This window comes from Cololabis saira, chromosome 3 (genome assembly GCF_033807715.1).
Source record: "Cololabis saira isolate AMF1-May2022 chromosome 3, fColSai1.1, whole genome shotgun sequence".
In the NCBI taxonomy this organism is placed as follows: Eukaryota; Metazoa; Chordata; class Actinopteri; order Beloniformes; family Belonidae; genus Cololabis; species Cololabis saira.
The window spans coordinates 26,862,833-26,882,789 of NC_084589.1; the positions used below are offsets into that span (position 1 = coordinate 26,862,833).

The following is a 19,957-nucleotide window of genomic DNA, read 5'->3' on the forward strand; positions in this document are numbered from 1 at the left end:
CCAGGTGTAGTACTAGTAGACATAAAATACTTTTATTATCATGGATATAGAGGCAAAAAGTCTGTACTGACATTCTATGGCATCGAGTTGTTTTGATGTTTTGTTTTTCAGATGCACAAAATCAGAGGCAACAGGCAAAGGTTACATGTCATGCAAACTAGATAAATAACTCTTTATGTGTACCTTTGCTATAAAGTTAATCATCCACTGGCAATAATGTAGTGCTCTTAGTTTTAAAAAAGGAAAGAGGAAAAATATACATACAGTCTGTAAACAGTCAAAGAAATTGCACTTTCTTGGCTTGTTATTAGAAGCCACACTACTGAAGGACAGCAGAAATTTAACACTGGAAAAACTAATTCACTGTCACTGATTGTCTGACCAAAAACAAAAGTACACTCAGCTAAGGGAAAAAACAAAAAAACAAAGAAAACGAGAGACAAAATATGTAACTTTACAAAAAAAAAAAAAAAAACATATACAATCATAGTCAGTTGTAAGGAGAAATGTCTGATATATTGGTCAGCTTGACAATATGTTAAAAAACATCTCATTAAATGAAATATTTGATTATTAGCTTCATGTATAATCCAGATAGTACTGTCATGTATAATACTCTTTTTACAAGCTACTGCTGATGGAAGGAAAAAAGATCTCACGATGTACTGTACATTCACACGAAAATGAACGCTTACTTCCACTAAGTGGATCACCCCCATTGCTCATAAGATCAGAGCTTTCTACGATGCATTTGTACAGAAAAATAACCTCCGATTGACAAATATTCACCAATTTAAAAAAAATTAAGATAAATGAAACAAAACAAAAACAACTGAAGTTCTTATATAGTCCTTATCAGAGGAGATATTGCTTTTAAAGACTGCATGAGTTCTCTTAGCTATGCACACAAAACATCATGGCACTTCTGCAGAGCATTTGGGGTACATCGGTTCGTAGCTTCCGTTCCCTTTCCGTCAGTCGTCCCCCACCCCACCCGCCCCCCATCCAAGGACATTCAGATTGTCAATGCTCTGAAGCAAAGAGTGAAACATTCTCAAAGGCAGTCTAAAGTAAACAAAACCACTTTTTACACATCCACCTCCCCTCCTTCAGAAGACCAATACTGAAAATAGTTAACAATTAAAGTTCCTATCGCTGATATATTTTGTCCATTTGTACAACAGACAGTGCCAAACTGTCTCTCTTTCTTTCTTTCTTTCTTTCTTTTCCAAAAATAACCTCTTTCTTAAAACCTCATTAGAAATTCTCTTGCAGCAATGCCAAAATTCCTATTGCTAGGCCCATCCCCTCCCCAGCCCATTCACTGGTACATAGCAGACACTTTCTTTTAAAAGTGAAGCAAAACCCTAACACTGTCTCAACAGCTTTTAACTGGCTCACTTCTCCTTGTTCCGGTTCCCAAAGGTGCAGTTTGACTTTGAAAGCTTAAATGAGGGTTCAATTTTGACCTACTTAGGGCCCGGGCTACATTTGTGTTCCTCCCGGGCAGAGTGTGAGCTCCTAGTCTCTTTGAAACTTCAGAGCTGAAATGCTGAGTACCATATATGTCCACTTCCAGCCTCTGGTGCAATATGTGTCTTTCCCCAATTTGCTTAAGGTGCTGAAGTAAGAGCATTAAAACTGTATATGTGTGTGTGTGTGTGTGTGTGTGTGTGTGTGTATGTTTGTGTGTATAGTGTGTCCACTCAGCATACATACAGTCTTTAGTGTGCTTGTTCATCCAGCACTAGTGCAAATTCATTTCAGCTGGTCTGTTTCTTTCTTTCATCCAGGACAGTCCATCTCCGTTTCTCTCATCTCTCACTGCTCGGACAAAATACATGTTGCCATGGTTTCATCCTTCTTGTGATGCCCTTCAGAGTGCAAGGTTCAACAGACTCGCCTGTCAGGTGTGGGCGATGCCTTTCCTGCATTTTCAGCTGCTGTGATTTTCAAGCTCTCCTTGTCTTTTGTCTACTGTTTCTCTGAGGCATTTCTATTGTTCATGGCAGTGCAGTGACATCAGTCCTTGTACATCTGTCCAGTGGTGGGCCTGGTCCCTTTCTCAGAGTGGTTCCACCTATACGGACACGAGATACTATCAACAAAATGGTGCATACGCTTGTAAATCTCGTGTTTCAGTAGCTCGGGATGCTCCGCTTACCTCTGCCTCTGTTAGCTTATGAATGCTGCAGGGTCAAAAGTAAATCATTCAGCCGTTTCCTCCTCCGTTCTTTGCTGCAGACTTCTTCCCCTTGATTTATTCTTTCTCCCTCCTCCTTTTTTCTGTTCTGGGTTTTGGTGGGCTGGAACAAATACGTATGCAATAAAAAAAATGAAAAAGAAAATTGCAAAACCAGATTTTTTATCTTCGCACTGTTGAAATATTTTTTTTTTTCCTTTCTATGTAGGTGTTGTTATGTTTGTTAACTCACACAGGGGCTGGCAGTGAGCGAGCTGGAGGTGTCCTGACTTTGGTGGTGGGGGTCACTGGTTATAACCGTCACCTCCACCCCCACCGACTGATCTGAGGGTCAAAGAGTATTCTGGATGTTAGTAAATGCAGGAGGAGCATTTTTACAAAATACATCTAATTATATGTGCTCCTGTTTCCCTTTCATTTCTATCTACATTCAGTCAAAGAGTTATAGATGGAAAGTGTGTGGTTTCATTGCTAATGGGGAAACTCGATGCCTGCCGGGTTTTTGGACACCAACGCTGGATGACAGAAATGGGGAAGGATTTCTGCAGGCTGCATTCTGTGGTTGGAAAACCACTTAGTTTGTGCTGCTGAGTATGATATGGAGAGACGAGCCAAACATGAGGACAAACGAGTACACAACACACACATACATGCACACGAACAGCAGAAGACCCGACACATACACACAAAAGCAGATGTACAGTCAAAAAAAAAAAATGAATGAGTTCAACCACATATGCATACACAAACACCTACAGAAACAAAAACTAACACACACACTTGCTTCATGGACCTGACTTGATGTGGCTGTCGTCCCCATCGGCTCCATCACAAGACAGATGCTGCAAGTCTCCCTCTTCTCCCTCCTCGTCTCTTTCCCTCTCCCTTTGTATCCTCATTCGGATCTGTCGGTCCCTCACAAGCTCCCAGTTCCTCACGAGGAACACGTGGTGTCTCACCACGAAGCTCCTGGCGAACACACGGGAAGAAACATTAAGCGCTGACATTAGTTCTGGAGCGCTTCGTCGCTGTTTATCGTGAAATCTGAATCGCTCTGCTCCGTCTGTGTACCTCTCGCTGCTGGTCAAAGGCTCCATGTCGAGATGAGGGAATAAGCTGGCGATGTCGCTGCAGCTCTCCTCCTGTGCAGTAAAAATCACACGGAGAGATGGATACACGTAAATTTGGAGGTGCCTTTAATCAAAGTGACATTGGAATACGACTTCAAGCCACAAAACTCACCACTGTCTGCTGGGAGGACGAAGCCCTCTCTTTCATGCGGCCTGAGTGAATTAGATACACAGTTAGATGCAGATCTGAAATATCAGCTAAACATGGCAATAACACTATCTAATAATAGCAACTCACAGTAGCGCCGTTTCCTCCTCAGGGGTACATTTGGCTGCCGGTGAAGCTGTAAACGAGTAATGTACGAATTACATCTGAAGAAAGACCTTCAAAAGTGACACTCTTTTATCTCAAAAGTATTTCTAGCTCCAGGATTTTGTGTTTCTGGACGCAGCTTTACCTGGTTGTGCTGCCACAGCCACATCACATCATAGGGCAACTGGAAATGAATTCGCTTTAGCCTCAGGTACTTTCCTGCAGAGGATGAGGGGAGTTTATAGCACAGTAATGACTGACCACTTGGACAGTTCAGATATTCTCCTGTACTCACCGACATGTAAGGGAGCAGGTAAAAGGCTATACTCCTGCTCCCCTGGTGTGTACTCCACCCTGTCGCTGCAGTACTTCTGGGCATGGGAGGGGGGGCTGGAAAAGACAAATAAACAAAATAAAATAAATAAAAATCCAAATCAGAAAAAGTTGGAAGAGTTGGTTTAATGCTGAAAAATATAGGTGATTTTTACATTTACTTGGACATGATTTAATAGACTGCAACATATCCCAAACATCAATACATTAAGTATTGATGATATTATTTCAAACAAGTAATGTCAACAGATTTTCCTAATGATGATTTGCTGCCATGAAAGTCCATGACATCCATGACAGTCTGAGTCTTTAAGGCAGAAATATGTGCAGAGGATCTTCGGTTTGCTCACAAATGGGTTATAAAATCTTTAAATTGTTTAAAATAGTGTTTCTCTAAGAAAAATGGGAAGGTATTTGCATAATTCTCCCTCTATAGTGCAAAATACCATTAATTTAAAAATAAAATCGGAAGAAATGTCAGTGCATTAAGGGTAACGATGCACGCCTGAGCTGGTCATCTGTGATCCCTGATCCCACTGAATGCTCTATATCCAGAACTGCTATAATCGATAGCTGATACAACTACATGGGAATGGGATCACTTTGAGAAACTTTAATCAACCTCTACAGTACTGATTTACATTTACAGATGTCACTGAAGTCAGTCTCTGTGGTGGTATGGGTTTGTATCAGTGCAAGTTCAAAATGTTGTTTAAGCTTTTGTGATTTATAGCTAACATAACATTCTGCACAGACTACAAAGGCATGACTGAGGAAGACGCAGGTGCCGGTACTGGACTGGCCTGCCTGCACTTCTGACCTGCTCCCCTGAGAAAATGTGTGAAGTTTAAAAGGAAAAATGCAACCTGTACCGTTATACATAAACTGAGAAGATTTTGCATGGAAATTGGGGAAAAATAACAAGCAAAACATGTCTGGTATCCTCAATTACAGAACGCCTTTGAAATGAAAAAAATGGTGACATTTTAAGCGGTAAAAGCTTCCGTTTTATGACTTTTTTAAGAATGTGTTGCAGCCCTGACATGCAGAAATGAATGAATTAAAACATTTTTTAAATTACAAATCTTTAATATTCCAAAATGTTCATATTTGGGGTTTTACATAAACAATGAAGCACCAACAGTGTCATATCAGGCATTTGTGCATTCCGTCTACTCACTCTGTGGTTTTATAATCGTCAGAGTAAAGCCCTGCCCTTAAGAACTTCTTTCTGAGAGGATCAGAATCAGTTTTGTCCTCTCTTTGGATGGTTACTGGTTGGGACGGAGCCTGGTCGACATCTGAGTGGCTGAGACATTCAGAGACGGCATCACACTCAGGTTTATCCGTGACGCTAAAAGGGAAAGCACGAAGGAAGAGGTAGAATGATAGAGGGGGGAAAAAGGGAAAGAGAGAAACGGCACTGGTTTAGCACACAGTGCTGAAAACAGCGGGTTAATATAGTGAGTGGTTGTATTGAATATTCAAGTCAACCAGCTCTGGAGTTTACCTCTGATAATAAGAAGAGTCGCTATGTTTTCTCTTCCGTCCTCTTTTGCTCTTGGCCTGCAACTCCAACTCTGTCACCTGCTGTTTTGTCCCACCTCCTCCTCCCCCTCTCTCAAGCGCAAAGTCTTCTTTTCTCCCTCCTGCTTCTCTCCCATCTCTGTTGTGGCTGCGCCCTGGCAAGAAGTCAGCCAATGACCTAGGCGGCGTTGCAGATGAGTGAGTGGGGGAGGACGCGGTAGAGGGCAGTGGGTGCTTCCTGGGCCGCCCTGGCCTTCTTTTGTTTTTCACCACCACACTGTCTGGAGTTGGCACACTTTTCTGCTGCCCCCGGCTTCTCGAGTCACCTTGTAAACCTGCAGTCATCAAAACACAAAGCAAGAAGGAGGGGTTGAGGCAGATGGAGGCAAGAAGGGAGGGCAGGGTGTGAGTGGCAGAGAGGAAATGAGACAGATGTGGATCAGTGATTGAGCCAGCAGGAGGTGTGAGGTGAGGCCGGCCTAGGCTGAGTCATGCGGATGGACCACAGATTAGGTGAGTCACAACATTTCCTCTGACCAGATCACTTCTGGGAAATGCATTAAAAAGTGATTTATGAGTAGAATACACACGCTGTAATAAAAAGAAATCCAAAAAATGCACACAAACACGGTGAAGCATACATACCTTCTGAATGAGCATGTCAACATTCTTGCACAGTATTTGTTTTTGTTAAAAGGGACTTACACAAAATACAATAAGAAAAAAAAAAGAGTGTCCTATCGTGCTTCGGACTCCTGCTCATACTTCACAAAACTCAGCCGCTTTCAAAAAGGGCATTTTTCCTCATAAGCTGTCTGTGCCCCCTTTTTTCTGACCTCCTTCCCTTGCTTTTCCTTCATCAATCTCTCCTGAGGCTGTTCTCTTTTTTTTGTTCCATTTTCCACAGTCCCTGACAAGACTGACCACTCTTTCCTTATTGGATTTTTCCAAGTCAAATAGCGCCCTGTTGGCCTGCATTGAGGAATAGGCCAAGGCCAAGCTTTAAATAGCTAATCTAGTGGTTAACTGATGACTGTCTTCACCGGGCCGCCCTGGGCAGTGACGACGTGCGGCTCAATGCAGACCAGGAAAATTTCAAAGATTTTCTGGCATATTCTTCTCAAGATGCTGCCTTCCAGCTATAAGAGTTTTTCACAACTTCTTCCAGGAGTAGCTCCAGAACGGCTGTGTGCGCATCAATCACCACTCTTGCGCAGCAGAGTGTGTCTGAAACTAGCTATAAAAAGAATGGAGTCTGATTTCTTTTCATACACCCTCCAGGCTTTGATGCATGGATCAACAACTCCTGAGAAAAAGCCATGCACGTCACTATATTTGGCTGACTACTTTTGCCAAAGTTTCCTCTGCAACATTGTGCAAAAATAAAATTTGAAAAAAAAGAAGAAAAGATGTGAAAAGAGACTCTTGGCAGAACCTTATTATCTCAGCTAGCTGTCACAATTTGGTTGGTATTGTTGTGTTTTAGCTACAGTCATTTAATCTAGATTGCTGTCAGTTCTCAAAATATATTCCCCTTTTCTGTCAATGAAGTAACAGCACATTCAAGAAGTTCAAAATGCAATAGAAACTCTTGTAGGTTTCAGAGGAAGAAGTTTTCAGTTTAAAAAAAAATGCATACACCCTGCAACCACCGTCCGGGGGTTGGCAGAGGCAGAGCAATGTCCAGGATTGATACTCACGTAGGAGCACTGGGTGATAAAAAATGAGAAAAAGTGTATAAAAATATATATTTTTAAAAAAGGTCAACATAACCTCAGAGGCAACGACTCTCTCACACATTTATGGATCCAATCATTCATATATCCTCACCTGTTTCTCTCCTCTCCGTCCACGCCGGCTCGTTTCTTCTCCATGACCTTTCTCCACTTCCTGGAGTCTTACTGGCCGGGCTGCCCCTGAGACCTCTCCCCCACGTTGCCATGGCAGCAGAAGTGAACAGGTTGGTGTGAGTTGGGGATGGAGACGTCCCGTACAGGGCTGAGTCATTATCGTCCTCATCGTCCTCGTCCTCTCCGTCTGACACGACCACCCTGCTAGCGTTCTTGTCGCCACTGAGGCCCCTCCAGCTGGGGTTTGGATTTCCAAATCCCGGGCTTCCCAGGCTGCCGAATTTTGTCCAGCTCTGACCCAAGCCACCCCAGCCTCCTCCGAATGAAGACAGGTGAGAAGATCCTAATCCCAGTGAGGTGAGAGAGGTCTGTTTGTACCTCTCTGCTGAAGATGATGATGTAGAGGAAGTACCAAAAGCGAAGGATTCATTTCCATTATGGCGTAACCAGGGTGATTCTTTAGCCAGCATGCTCTCTGGTCCTCTCGCACCTTTTCTTCCTCCCTCTCCTTGCCCTAGAATGAACGCCGAACGTGCTTTTAAACTATGCCGCCCGTCTCTCTCCATTCCATCTTCCTCCTCGTCCTCATGCAACTCCTCATCATCGTCCATGTCTCGTTCGCAGTGCCTATGACGATGTTTATGTTTGTGTTTGTGTTCGCTCCTCCCACAGCCACAAGAAAGACTGGATGTGAACCCTGAGCTGCCTCCTCCACTGCCTCCCCCTAAATCCCCCTCAACCTCCCCTCCTAAAACTCCCTCCCTCAGCAACCTACTCCTCCGTCTGTGGAATCTGGCAGGGTTGAGGAGGAAGTGGGCGTGATGAGCCCCATGATGGGGCGCATACTGGTGAGGGGGAGGAAGTGGGTACGAGCTGGGAAGATGGTGGTAGAGTGCTGGGGTAGCTGGCGGATAGCTGCTGTAAAACCCCATATTTTCAATAGCTTCCTGGAACTTGGATGAGCAGCCACATTGCCTGCGGTCTGGCTTCCTGTTACAGTGGCAGGGGTAGAAAGGCTGGGGGGTGAAAGAGGGACTAGCAGAGAAAGATGAAGGATGGGGAGAGTAGTAGCCATTGAGATTGATCCTGAAGATGTTGGAGCGGAGGGAATGAGAGGAGGAATGGTGCCGTCTTCCTCCGGCAGCGCCCCCATCAAAGCCCTGACCCAGTCCAGTCCTCGCCCAACTTCGCCGTCCGATGTGGACCTGATTGAACTGAGCAATCAGGTCATCTAGCTCTGCCAGAAACTCTGGATCCTGCATGAGCAGCTGCTGGTGCTTCTTCTTGTGTTTATTTTTCTGTCTCTTCAGTGCATTGTGGCCAAGGCAACGGTAATAGGTGGAGTGGGTGCACTTGTTGTGCCCCGGGCAGGGGCAAGGGCACAGGCAAGTGCAGGACGAGGAATGGTCATACTCTCTACGCCTGTGTCGGTGCCTGTCTCTGTGCTGCTCCACCGTGTTTGAGCTGCTCATGGGATTTCCGTGTCTGGCCATGTGAGAAAGTGGGGGTGAGACAAGAGAAGGACGGTCCACAAGAGAAGAAGCGAGTCTTTGACCCCCAAGAATCACCCCGGATCCCTGGCCCAACCTCAATATTCCTCGAGCTCCCGTCATCTCCCCTCGCTCTGAGACGCTGTTGTTATCGGTTCCAATCCCACTGTCGCTCGGCAGAGTCTCGTCACTGTGTGACTCGCTCCTGGGGGAGGGCGTGGCCTCCTTCAGCTGAGCGGGAGAGCCCGGCGTGTGATGCATGGGCGGCGTGGCACAGGAGAGCTTACATGAAGACTGGTGAAAGGGGAAGTGATGCCTTCCCTGACATGGACAACTCTTCTTGACGAAAGGAGACAGGGACGAGGAGGAGGGAGGTCGGGAGGATGTGCAGGAGGAGGATGGGGAAGGGAGGGAGAGCGGGTGAGAAAAAAGGAGGGAAGATGTTGGTTCCGTCAAGCTTCCTTCACTGTACGGACTCTGGGCTCCACTGGAGTGGGTCAGGGATGGGGAAGGGAAGGGGTGAGAGGGAGGAAGCTGCGGTTGGTTAGATGAGAAGAGAGACGTCTCAGAAGGGTTGGTAAACAGAGACGGCTGAGTGGAGTTCTGGGAGCTGGAATTTAGGTGAGCTGTTTGAGATTTAGGCTTGCGTCCTCGCCTCTTGCCCATGTAGATGGTCCCTCTTTTGCTCACATTGATCTGAGGACCCAGCTTGCTCCCAAAAGAGGAGGATAGGGCTGAAAGTGTGTGTACTGTTGTAGCTTCAATCGATTTACACAATCTCAGTGAGGTTTCACCATCTGCTGCCATGTCTCCCTTCCTCTCCTTTCCTCCGTAAGCAGTCAGCATTGCTTTTTGAAATCTCTTCTTCTTCCTTTTCTTCATTTCGTTTATCAGTCTCCTGATCTTTAGCTGCCGGTTCCCCTTCTCAGAGGGATGAAAATCTTTACTCCGTTCCGTGTGATCAGTATGATTCAGTGCATCTGCACTCTGGTCCTCAGAGAGTGCTCGTTTGGGAGGACGGCCGCGCTTCTTCAGGCTGAATTTAGACTGAGCTGCACACTGCAGTACGGGACTTGGCTCCAGCACAGGGGCTTTTTGAACTCCGTCACACCCCAGAGGAGGCGCCTCAGTCGGGATACCATTCGGTGAAAGTCGAGGGGGAAGTTCATCCAAGCTAAAGCTGTGGGATTTCGGACGGCCCCTCTTTCGGGCTACATTTACGGTCGATCTGGAAGCAGGGGGGCTCGGCTCTGATGTGGATAAATTCTCCTTTGAGATTGGCGATTTGACTGCATGAGACAGAGGGGAGGAGCAGCCGGATAAGGAGGGTGCTGGGTGTGACTCATCACTCTGCTGAGCGATGGCTTTGCCCGGGAGGGGGGTCTTGGTGACCGGGGGGAAAATTAATGAAGGTTTATGTAGTGAATCGGTAGGGGCCTCCTGATTTTCTGCCCTCTGAGAACGGTGCACTAACTTTGTCCAACTGGGTCTTCTGGCTTTACGTTTTTTGAGTGGTCGACTATCTTGCTCTTGGGGGGAAAAAGGGGGAGAAATGGGAGCATGAGCAGAAGGCGTGGCCAAAGGGGGCGGAGCAGAGGAAGCGAAGTGGATTGGAGGCCCAGTTGAATGTCTTGAGACGTCTTGTTCTTTTGATTTACTGGTATCACCTGTTGTTGTTGCAGGCTCAGCTTGTTTAGCTGGCTTGCAACTGTCATCTGTCTTTCCTTTCTCTTCTAATCTGCTTTGATTCACTGCTTTACAGGTTTTGTCTGGTTTACCAGCTGTTTCACCACATTTTGCAGTATGATCCTCTGTTCTTTGTCTATCCGGACTAAGCTTTTCCCTCTTTTTCTCAACATTTCTTTTTTCAGTCTTTAGTTCATCTCTGCGTGAATCCTCAGTTCTGCATCTTTCATCCTTTTCTTTATCATGCCTTGATTTTCCATCCTTCCCCTTTTCCCTTTTCTTCTTGACTTCTTCCTTTCTGCTCTCGCCCCTTGCTCTGTCAACCCCAAGCCTATCTGACTTCAACTTTTTATCTCTCTTTCTGTCTTTCTTAGCTTTCTTGTCCCTCTCTTTATTTTTCTCTGGTGGGAGCTGGAAAGAGGGACCCCACACTTGGGAATGGCCAGAGGAGAGATCCCCAGTAGAGGAGGACTGTGATTTAGGGGTGACTGGCTGATAGGAAGGAGAGTCTGGCCTAATCCTACTAGAGAGTTCTTTATGGGCGCTAGTGGAGACTGGAAGTCTTGTTGAGGAGTCCATGGAAGAAACGGAGAAGGAGCTGCTGTGTTTTCCAGCTTTGTTTTTCGATGACGGTGAATTGCCAAGGATTTTTGCAGAACTTTTCCCATTTGATAGTCCCTTCTGCTTTGCCGTAGGAGCCAAACCATTATGTTTCTTGGAGCTATTCGCATCATTCCTGGTTTCCACTGTGGAGACTGTTTGGATGCATGGGGTGGCTGGAGTGGTTGAAGTTGTCTGATCTGTTGTGGCTGGGCCCGGTTTGGATCCTTTATGAATAGGCTGGCCATTGACGTTTGGAAGCTTGTCCTTCTTCACTCCCTCTGACAAACCATTTGAATTCTCCTCTGTCTTATCAGCCAGCTTGTTGGGAACCTGGGGAATGCAAATATACAATCTCTGTCACAGACAGCAATGTTTTTGATTAGGGGTGGGCAAAAATATCGATATGGCAATATATCGCGATACTTTTCCAGCCGATTCAATATCGATATTAAAAATTTGAATATCGATTTTTTTTTTTTTTATCCCCGATCTTTTTCCCATTATATCACCCAGTGCTTCTACCTAAGTGACAGTCCTGGGCATTGCTACTCTCTACCAACCCTGGGAGGGCCCTGCACTGAGCTCAGGTTTTATTTCACGTTTTATTTCATTTTATAATTTATTTTTTATATAACACAATTGCCTGTCCTTAAAAAATGAAAAATAATGGACAGAGGTTTATTTATTTATGGATTTATATCTATACTGACTGATCACTGTGCCTGTCCTTGGTTTTAGTACCCATCTTTCTTGTGTTTATTATCATTTGCCACATAATTAAAGCAACCTCATACTAAATTTAATGTTAATTTCATATGATGTAAATAATATGAAAAACATATACAAATAAGTTGTAACTTTAGCTTGTATAGTTATAATAAAACATTGTTTTGACTCAGTTTGTCCCATGAATTGTCACTATAATCTGATGAACGTGCAACTCGGATTTTAAGATCCATCACTATCATCTGATGTACACATATACAACTTGGATTTTAAGATGTGTAATGCATTTTTAAATTTTTCGGTGAACTATGTAGAATATAATAATCGGGATATCGCATAATCGGGATATCGCAATGTGTATCGTATCGTGGCTCAAGTATCGTGATGCGTATCGTATCGTGAGGTCCTTCCCAATACCCACCCCTATTTTTGATCCCCATTAGTTTGCTGTTGACAGATGCAACAGACAACAGGAAAACCATGATTTTGTTACTGCACGTCCATTAAAAGAGAGTATAAGGGTAAAATGACTTAACCAAGGAGGATTGAATAAGATAACGAGGTGATGGATACACGAACACAGTTAACATAGAAAAGAGAAATACAAAAGGAGAGAAACAGAAAGGAAGGGAGTGGGACAGGGACAGAGTGGGGAGTGAAAGATAAATGAGAGCAGCTAGAGAAAAAGGGGGGATGTAAAAATAGAAGAGAGGGACAGATACAGAGAACCAAGAGACAGAAAGAGAGTGAGAAAGCTTTGCTATTGGTAGCTATAAATTGCCACTAATACAGATGAGAAGGCTTGACATTTCATACTTGTTCAGTCATTTTGGCATGCTGCTGCTTGAGTGGCGTTTGAGCAGCTAAAGCTATAAGCTTTCCCTTGCGTGATTATCATAAGGACCGGTGGATCTAGTGTTTGAAATAACTCTAACTGGTTGCCAGGCTGTTGTCCTATTTATAAGTATGTTAATTGTTGTGTGCTTCTTAGGTTTTAGAATTGAGATCTCATTTTACATGTGAGCACAAAGCCGGGTGATTCATTTAGGTGGTGACGTATGAAAACCAAATGAAAATATTACTGTGGTACATAAATAATGCATGAAAACAATCAGTCATTATTTGTTGTTTTTTTGTGTTAACTTACTAGCAGATTTATTGCAGGTACTAGGAATGGGCGATATTTTACCGTTCACGATACCGTCAAAAATATTCCCCACGGTAAGAATTTGTCATCTCACGGTAAAAACGATAAATTCCTGTTGATGATGTTTTTGTGTAAAGTCGAATTTATGGTTCTGTGTTACGTACGTGAAGGAAGGAAGGAAGGAAGGAAGGGAGGAAGGAAGGAAGGAAGGAAGGAAGGAAGGAAGGAAGGAAGGAAGGAAGGAAGGAAGGAAGGAAGGAAGGAAGGAAGGAAGGAAGGAAGAAAGAAAGAAATGAGCCTGAAAGAAAAAAGAAACAAAGAAAGAAAGAAACAAAGAAAGAAAGAAATGAGCCAGAAAGAAAGAAAGAAATGAGCTAGAAAGAAAGAAAGAAATGAGCCAGAAAGAAAGAAAGAAAGAAAGAAAGAAAGAAAGAAAGAAAGGAAGAAAGAAAGAAATGAGCCTGAAAGAAAAAAGAAAGAAAGAAACAAAGAAAGAAAGAAATGAGCCAGAAAGAAAGAAAGAAAGAAAGAAAGAAAGAAAGAAAGAAAGAAAGAAAGAAAGAAAGAAAGAAAGAAAGAAAGAAAGAAAGAAAGAAAGAAAGAAAGAAAGAAAGATAAATTCCCGTTGATGACGTTTTTGTGTAACAAACATGGCGGATCTGAGAGCGAGATAGATTTATAGTTACAAAGGTGGAGTTGAATTGGTATTTTTTTTATCGTCATTTTTATCGTTATCGGGATAAATACCAGAAATTATCGTGATACATTTTTTAGTCCATACCGCCCATCCCTAATGAAAACCAAATGAAAATATTACTGTAGTACATAAATAATGCATGAAAACAATCAGTCATTATTTGTTGTTTTTTTTGTGTTAACTTACTAGCAGATTTATTGCAGGTAGTATGAAGAAGTATCAGTGAAGTAAGATGCCTTTAACATACCTGTTTGGCAGTCTTGGTCCCTTGGCTGGTTACGGCAGAGCCTGAGGCCGGGACAGACTCTGTAGTAACTGCTGACGACGACAGTGGTTGGGATGACGAGGACGATAATGATGATGTAAGTGGTTGTGAAGCAGCAGATGCAGCTTTTTTGGATGCGGCCTGGACGGCGTCCAAGCCTCTGTTTCCCTCGTCTGTGGTAGAGCTGCTTTTACTCTGCTGGCCCGCTCCTCCTTCTCCATCTCCCCTCAGTGCGCCCCCCCTGCCTTGTCTCTGATAGGTCCTGATGGTGGGCTTGCACACATAGCTCTCCAATATCTTGGGTGGTTTTTTGGTGCGTTTGGCTTGGAGTCCGATCCGCACTCGTACATTCCCGTCGGGACAGCTCGTCTCCCTGCCAGACATCTGAAGCTGTTGCTGCCCTACGCTTCCACAGCACCCCTCGATGAGCAACTCCAGCACTGCCCCCTTGTCTCCTTCCTTTTTTCGTCCGGCTTCTCTTTTCTCGTCCTCTTTTATCCCCACGTTGCCATTCTCCTCCTCGCCTCTCCTGTTTTTCTCTCCCGCTTGGTTCTGCTCAGACTCTTCCGTCGTAGATGTGGCGTCCAGAGTGGAGGCAGCGGTTGGAGGGGTTCCCCCCTTCACTCTCTGGTCCATCAGAGAAGTCAGGGGGGAGTCGTAGGGTGCTGAGGGATTCCCAGTATAACTCTTTTAAATGAGCCCGGAGGGGCTCGTGGTGTGAAAGATGAAGTAGATCAGAAAGCTTATAAAAACGGCTCCTTTAACAGTCCAAGTACAGCTGAGTGCCTTCATCCAGCGAGGGGAAGACTGCTCCCCGGTCCTTTAGGCTTGAGCTAACTAAATCTAAAGCAAAAAGAAAGGGGAAGAAAAAACAGAAAAGTAAGATAGAGAGGCCAGTGATTAGTCATTTCAGTGAGCTCAGATGCTGAGTTGCAGCAGTGCAGGATTTGAGGGGAAAGTCCCCTTCCTGCAAGCAGCTGCGTAGAGGTGCTAAAGTCTGTGTCCACAGAGATGATCTCATCATACACAAAACCCTGGAGGCCAATCAACATCAGATTCCCAGAATTTCAGCATTAACTGGAATACTTACTCACAATCCCCCCTGAAAACAACCTCAGCTCCTTTTTCTGTAACAATCTGCTACTAACTATAGATCTGAAAGGCAGCCAACAGTGCCTAAACGTGTACTCTTTGACGTGGATTCTAATCTCTGCTGTGCATCTCCCCAAATCGATAAATCAATCAATCAGCTCCTGAGTAATTCAAACACTTGATCCAGTCTCTCCCCCCCCCGCCTTCCCTCCTCCTCTCCAACAGTGTCTTTGCGCCTTCTGTTCTCAGCTACTCCCACAAGCACTTCTCCTCCCACCCTCCCCGCTGCTGTACTTTCTTTTCTCTCCGAAACTCCCCTTTTCATGTTTGGCTGTAAGCTTTTTCATGCATTCTCTATTAGTCCCATCCACTCCCTTCCCTGCTCTGCGAGACCACACAGTAAAATAGTCAACTCACACACTGTATCGATGTTAATCAGAACCATATTTCCTCCTCCGAGTTGTTCTTTTCCTCCCCTCCAACCTAAATCCCTCCATTCACAGTGCAAACCGTTCCCCTCCTCCCCTTTCAGTAGTGGTAACACAAATCCGTAGGAAAGGGTAAAACTTATTTTTGGAAAGGAGAGCAAATTCCTCCTCCTCCCATTGCTTCCTTCGAAGTCGAGTGAGCTTTTCATTGACCCCATTGTAAATGGACTTTTAATGTGACATTACAGCCGAGAAGCACACCGTAAAATAAATTTTCTCTCAAAAGAAAAACTTTCGCTCTCCTTCCAGCTGTGTCCAGACCTGTTTCCAGCCCAACAAACCCAAGGGAAACAGCGTCTTCTGTCATGCCTTCCTTATTATTCTCTATCTCTCATTAAGGGACAAGTTCTTCCATTTTCTAAGAAAACACACCCTCGTCGAGCATTCTTTCTTTCTGCTCTTTTGTGAGAGCCTCCCGTGGAACAGATCATCCGTCTCCCAGTGCACTGAACCGGCCCCTTAAACTTATGAGAACATCTCAGATGATGTTTTCATTTTCAGGGCTCAGTGGATTATCTCCCCTGCCTCTTGGTCCCTCCACACCCAGACCCTTTCCTTGATTCATCCAGAGCAGAATCAACATCTGTTCCAGTAACTGCTCTTATGTAACTGTATTGGAAAGCAATGCTACTTACAATAAAACAAAATGAGCAAGGACGTGGACGGTAGTGCTCTTAACTGGCTGAGGCCGCTTTTCTCTAGGAGCGTAGCCTGAATGGAGATGGCAATTGAGTCGTGTGTGTGTGTGTGTGTGTGTGTGTGTGGCAATGTGGTAGTAAAAAAAGAAGAAGAAGAAGAAGAAAAAAAAGGGGCTATAAAAAGAGAATAAGAGTGGCGGGTTTTCAAACTTAAAGGGCAAGCCCATTCAGCGACAGTCAAAGAGAATACTAATAGCTTTTTATGCTCTCAGGAGCGATGCTTCTCATACATAACTCAAAATGATTCTGACATTAGTCTAGAAGCTATTTCCAGTGACAGGATGATGGGTGGACTTGACTCTGCTAGTCAGTGTGGTTCCTCTGGTGTGCTGAGGCTACGATTAAATGATGTTAATGGACCACCCATATTTCCAGCCATCATCTCCCATCCCCGTGACCGTGTTATCACTGATAAGTACAACACCATTAACCGTCTGCCTGACAACAGCGTGAGCGGCAGCTGGAAATTGGGCTTCTTCTGTGATGGCATCTCAAATTATTGAACCGTGAAGGCATCAGCATCAGCAGCAGCAGCAGCAGCAGCAGCAGCAGCACTTCACCTTTAAGGCTGATTTATGGTTCCGCGTTACACCCAGTACTCGAGTTGAGGGGGGATGAGGGGGGATGGCATCCCCCCTGAAAGAAAAACGGTCCAAATCATCCCCCCCTGAAATAAAAACGGTCAAAATCATCCGCCCTGTAAAACTGTCATCCCCCCTTTCCATCCCTTATGTCATTTCATCATTGAATGTGTTATTACTGCTATTTCAACATTTAGAGTCATCACCAGAAAAATAACTTATTTGACAATTTTCACCTGTTTCAAGTAAATTTTCACTTGAAATAAGTAGGAAAAATCTGCCAATGGGACAAGATTTATCTTCTCATTACAAGGCAAAAAAATCTTGTTCCACTGGCAGATTTTTCTACTTATTTTAAGTGAAAATCTACGTGAAACAGGTGAAAATTGTTGTTTTTTTTCCAGTGATGAGTCTTGTTTTAAGTGTAATGAGATTTTTTTTACTAAAATTAGACATTTTAACTAGATATAAGACGAATATTCTTGTTAAGATTTTGAGTTTTTGCAGTGATCCATTTTACTTATTCTGTGAAGGACAGAATCATATTGATAAGTGCAGAAGTTTTTTATTTTTGTGTTTTGATGTACTTGTCAGTGCTATTATTTGTAATATATTATATTATTTGTAATCAGCACAAATTATCTGTCCCCATATGATAAAATCCACCATCCCCCCTGATTTTTTTTACAACTCGAGTACTGGTTACACCAACGCAGAGTACGGTGTGCGTCGCCGCGTAACCTACGGCGTAGGCTCTGCGTCGATTTAACGCAGAACATAATTGAGGCTTTACGGGGAAGTTTCTCACGTGGGTCTCTCTCCTCCCTGTCCCCCCTCACACACACTCACGATTCCCCTCCAGTGAGTGTTTTTAAAAGTGTGTGTCTTGAACATTGTGTACCCAGGTCGCAGCTGCGTAGGCTGACGGATATTGTAGCTGGTGCTGATCCAGCCCGGACTGGGGCTGGTACCGACGTCAACAGGAGCTTCCTTCTCCATTATGACTTTGCGCACCTCCTAAAACCAAACGCACCACCCGCTTGTACTGATGCTGTCGCACTTTCAAAATGAAACGCACATGCACGTGTTTTTGTTGTCGTATCTCCGTTATTTATACACGTTGTAAAAATATATATTTATTTTTTAAAAACAAAAACAAAAAGGTAAAAAAAATAAATATGCAACCACCTAAAAAAACAGCTCATCTGCAAAAAACTGAAAGTCAACATGGAAGTAATAAGGAGCTGCGCAACGACCAAAATGTGCACGCTACCGAGGCTGTTTGTGATGTGGATTATGCCGCGTTCCATTTGTCCTCGGAAGTGGGGATTTCCCAGTTACGAGTCGGAATTTTCAACTGGAACGCCCCTCGAAGTGGGATTTCCCACTGGCAAAGTGGGAGAATCTTCACCACCCCCGAGTTCATATTCCAAGATGGCTGCCCCGGTTGTAAACAGTAGAAGAGAGCTCTGTAAAAATTCGTAGCACTTCATTCTAGTTTTGGTCACACTAAATCAGTCGTATACAAGTATTGTTCGGCATATATATGCTGCTATAGTGTAATTTACATTTTTCATGTGGTATATGCGAACTACAAACTCGTTTTCCGACTTTGTAACTGGAACGCTGATAACTCGGCTGTGACGTCATTCCAGGTTCCCAGTTCCGACTTCCGAGGTAAATGGAACGCAGCATTAGTCCCCAGCCACCTCTTTTTTCTCTCCTATCTGTCCTCTGCCAGGTCCCCCTGCTGGTGTCAGCAACATTGGAATAAGAAATATCGCCGCGCACGGAGAAACGGAGGCGAAACACTCTCAGCAACAAGGGATATAATTAGCGCAAAGCGGATGCACACAATTCGTCCCCCTGACCTGCTTGCTTTTGGGCTCGCTGGTGATGACAGGCCTGCACACATGAATACATGACTGCCATGACAATCTGTATAATGAGCCTACGTAGGCTACTTACCCGAGTGGAGCGCGTCCCGGAGCAACTGCGTTTCCTCCGTCCTGCAGGCGCGTCTCTTCGCACCAGCAGCAATTTATCCACCGCCTTTGGTGCATGAGATGTTGCTTTGATTACATAACGAAAGGCCAGCAGAGGTTAAAACACCCCCTAAACCCGAGTTTCGGTCCCATCGGGAGCGCAGAGCCCACTGTGCAACAACATTGGCGCGGGTGTTTTCATAATCGTCCAGTCGACGGAGGCGCCCCGTCGGCTCGGCGCGTCTCCGCAGCTAGGTGGCGGACTGGTTACGCTCTCCGGCTGCTTTTTTCTTTTTTTTGCCCACTTCTCTCTCTCAGGGAAAGTTACATCGCTCCCGCCAGATCTAATGGCTCATCTTGCTCTCGCGTGTACGCGAGCTGTCGGGACGGCGGGGGCGCGCACGCCTTTAATGCTGCGTTCCATTTACCTCGGAAGTCGGAACTCGGAACTGGGAATTACGTCACAGCCGAGTTATCAGCGTTCCAGTTACAAAGTAGGTAAACAAGTTTGTAGTTCGCATATACCACATGAAAAATGTAAATTACACTATAGCAGCATATATGTGCCAAACAATACTTGTATACGACTGATTTAGTGTGACCAAAACTAGAATGAAGTGCTACGAATTTTTACGGAGCTCTCTTCTACTGTTTACAACTGGGGCAGCCATCTTGGAATGGTAACTCGAGGGTGGTGAAGACTCTCCCACTTTCCCAGTGGGAAATCCCACTTAGAGGGGCGTTCCAGTTGAAAATTCCGACTCGGAACTGGGAAATCCCCACTTCCGAGGACAAATGGAACGCGGCATAATGCTGCGTTCCATTTACCTCGGAAGTCGGAACTCGTAACTGGGAATAACGTCACATCCGAGTTATTAGCGTTCCAGTTACAAAGTAGGTAAACAAGTTTGTAGTTCGCATATACCACATGAAAAATGTAAATTACACTATAGCAGGCATATATATGCCAAATAATACTTGTATACGACTGATTTAGTGTGACCAAAACTAGAATGAAGTGCTACGAATTTTTACAGAGCTCTCTTCTACTGTTTACAACCGGGGCAGCCATCTTGGAATGGTAACTCGGGGGTGGTGAAGCTTCTCCCACTTTCCCAATGGGAAATCCCACTTCGAGGGGCGTTCCAGTTGAAAATTCCGACTCGGAACTGGGAAATCCCCACTTCCTAGGACAAATGGAAC

General features: G+C 44.6%; 2 protein-coding genes across 7 annotated transcripts in view; one reads left to right on the forward strand and one right to left on the reverse strand.

Moving 5' to 3' along the window:
- LOC133432525 (histone-lysine N-methyltransferase ASH1L-like) lies at positions 1-19,134 on the reverse strand. Of its 6 annotated transcripts, none has more exons than XM_061716897.1 (14): positions 18,738-19,133; positions 13,893-14,753; positions 7,277-11,405; positions 5,430-5,781; positions 5,100-5,273; positions 3,882-3,976; positions 3,732-3,805; positions 3,572-3,617; positions 3,446-3,486; positions 3,275-3,345; positions 2,997-3,172; positions 2,436-2,527; positions 2,165-2,306; positions 1-2,080 (listed from the first exon to the last, which is right to left on the reverse strand). In XM_061716897.1, the coding sequence occupies exons 2-13, from the start codon at positions 14,544-14,546 to the stop codon at positions 2,181-2,183; spliced, it is 6,030 nt and encodes a 2,009-aa protein (XP_061572881.1). In that variant the 5' UTR covers positions 14,547-14,753; positions 18,738-19,133; the 3' UTR covers positions 1-2,080; positions 2,165-2,180. The 6 variants fall into 6 exon arrangements, 3 of the variants coding, with proteins under 3 accessions (XP_061572881.1, XP_061572882.1, XP_061572883.1); XM_061716898.1 differs by lacking the exon at positions 18,738-19,133 and adding an exon at positions 15,420-15,459; XR_009776833.1 differs by lacking the exon at positions 1-2,080 and having other exon boundaries at positions 2,168-2,306; positions 3,002-3,172; positions 18,738-19,134.
- The window catches only part of dap3 (death associated protein 3), a 14,949-nt gene continuing 13,982 nt past the window's right edge, over positions 18,991-19,957 (forward strand). The window contains exon 1 of the mRNA XM_061716900.1: positions 18,991-19,248. Coding sequence (XP_061572884.1) covers positions 19,102-19,248 — 147 coding nt within the window. The 5' untranslated portion in view covers positions 18,991-19,101. The remainder of the gene's footprint in view (positions 19,249-19,957) is intronic.

Bases quoted from the DNA above. Each gene is read 5' to 3' on its own strand.
- LOC133432525 (XM_061716897.1), bottom strand. From the start codon at position 14,546: ATGGACCAGAGAGTGAAGGGGGGAACCCCTCCAACCGCTGCCTCCACT. The intron at 3,977-5,099 runs GTGAGTAGACGG...TGTCTTTTCCAG, and splicing joins GACGATTATAAAACCACAGA to CCCCCCCTCCCATGCCCAGA. The intron at 2,307-2,435 runs GTGAGTTAACAA...TATTTGTTCCAG, and splicing joins CGCTCACTGCCAGCCCCTGT to CCCACCAAAACCCAGAACAG.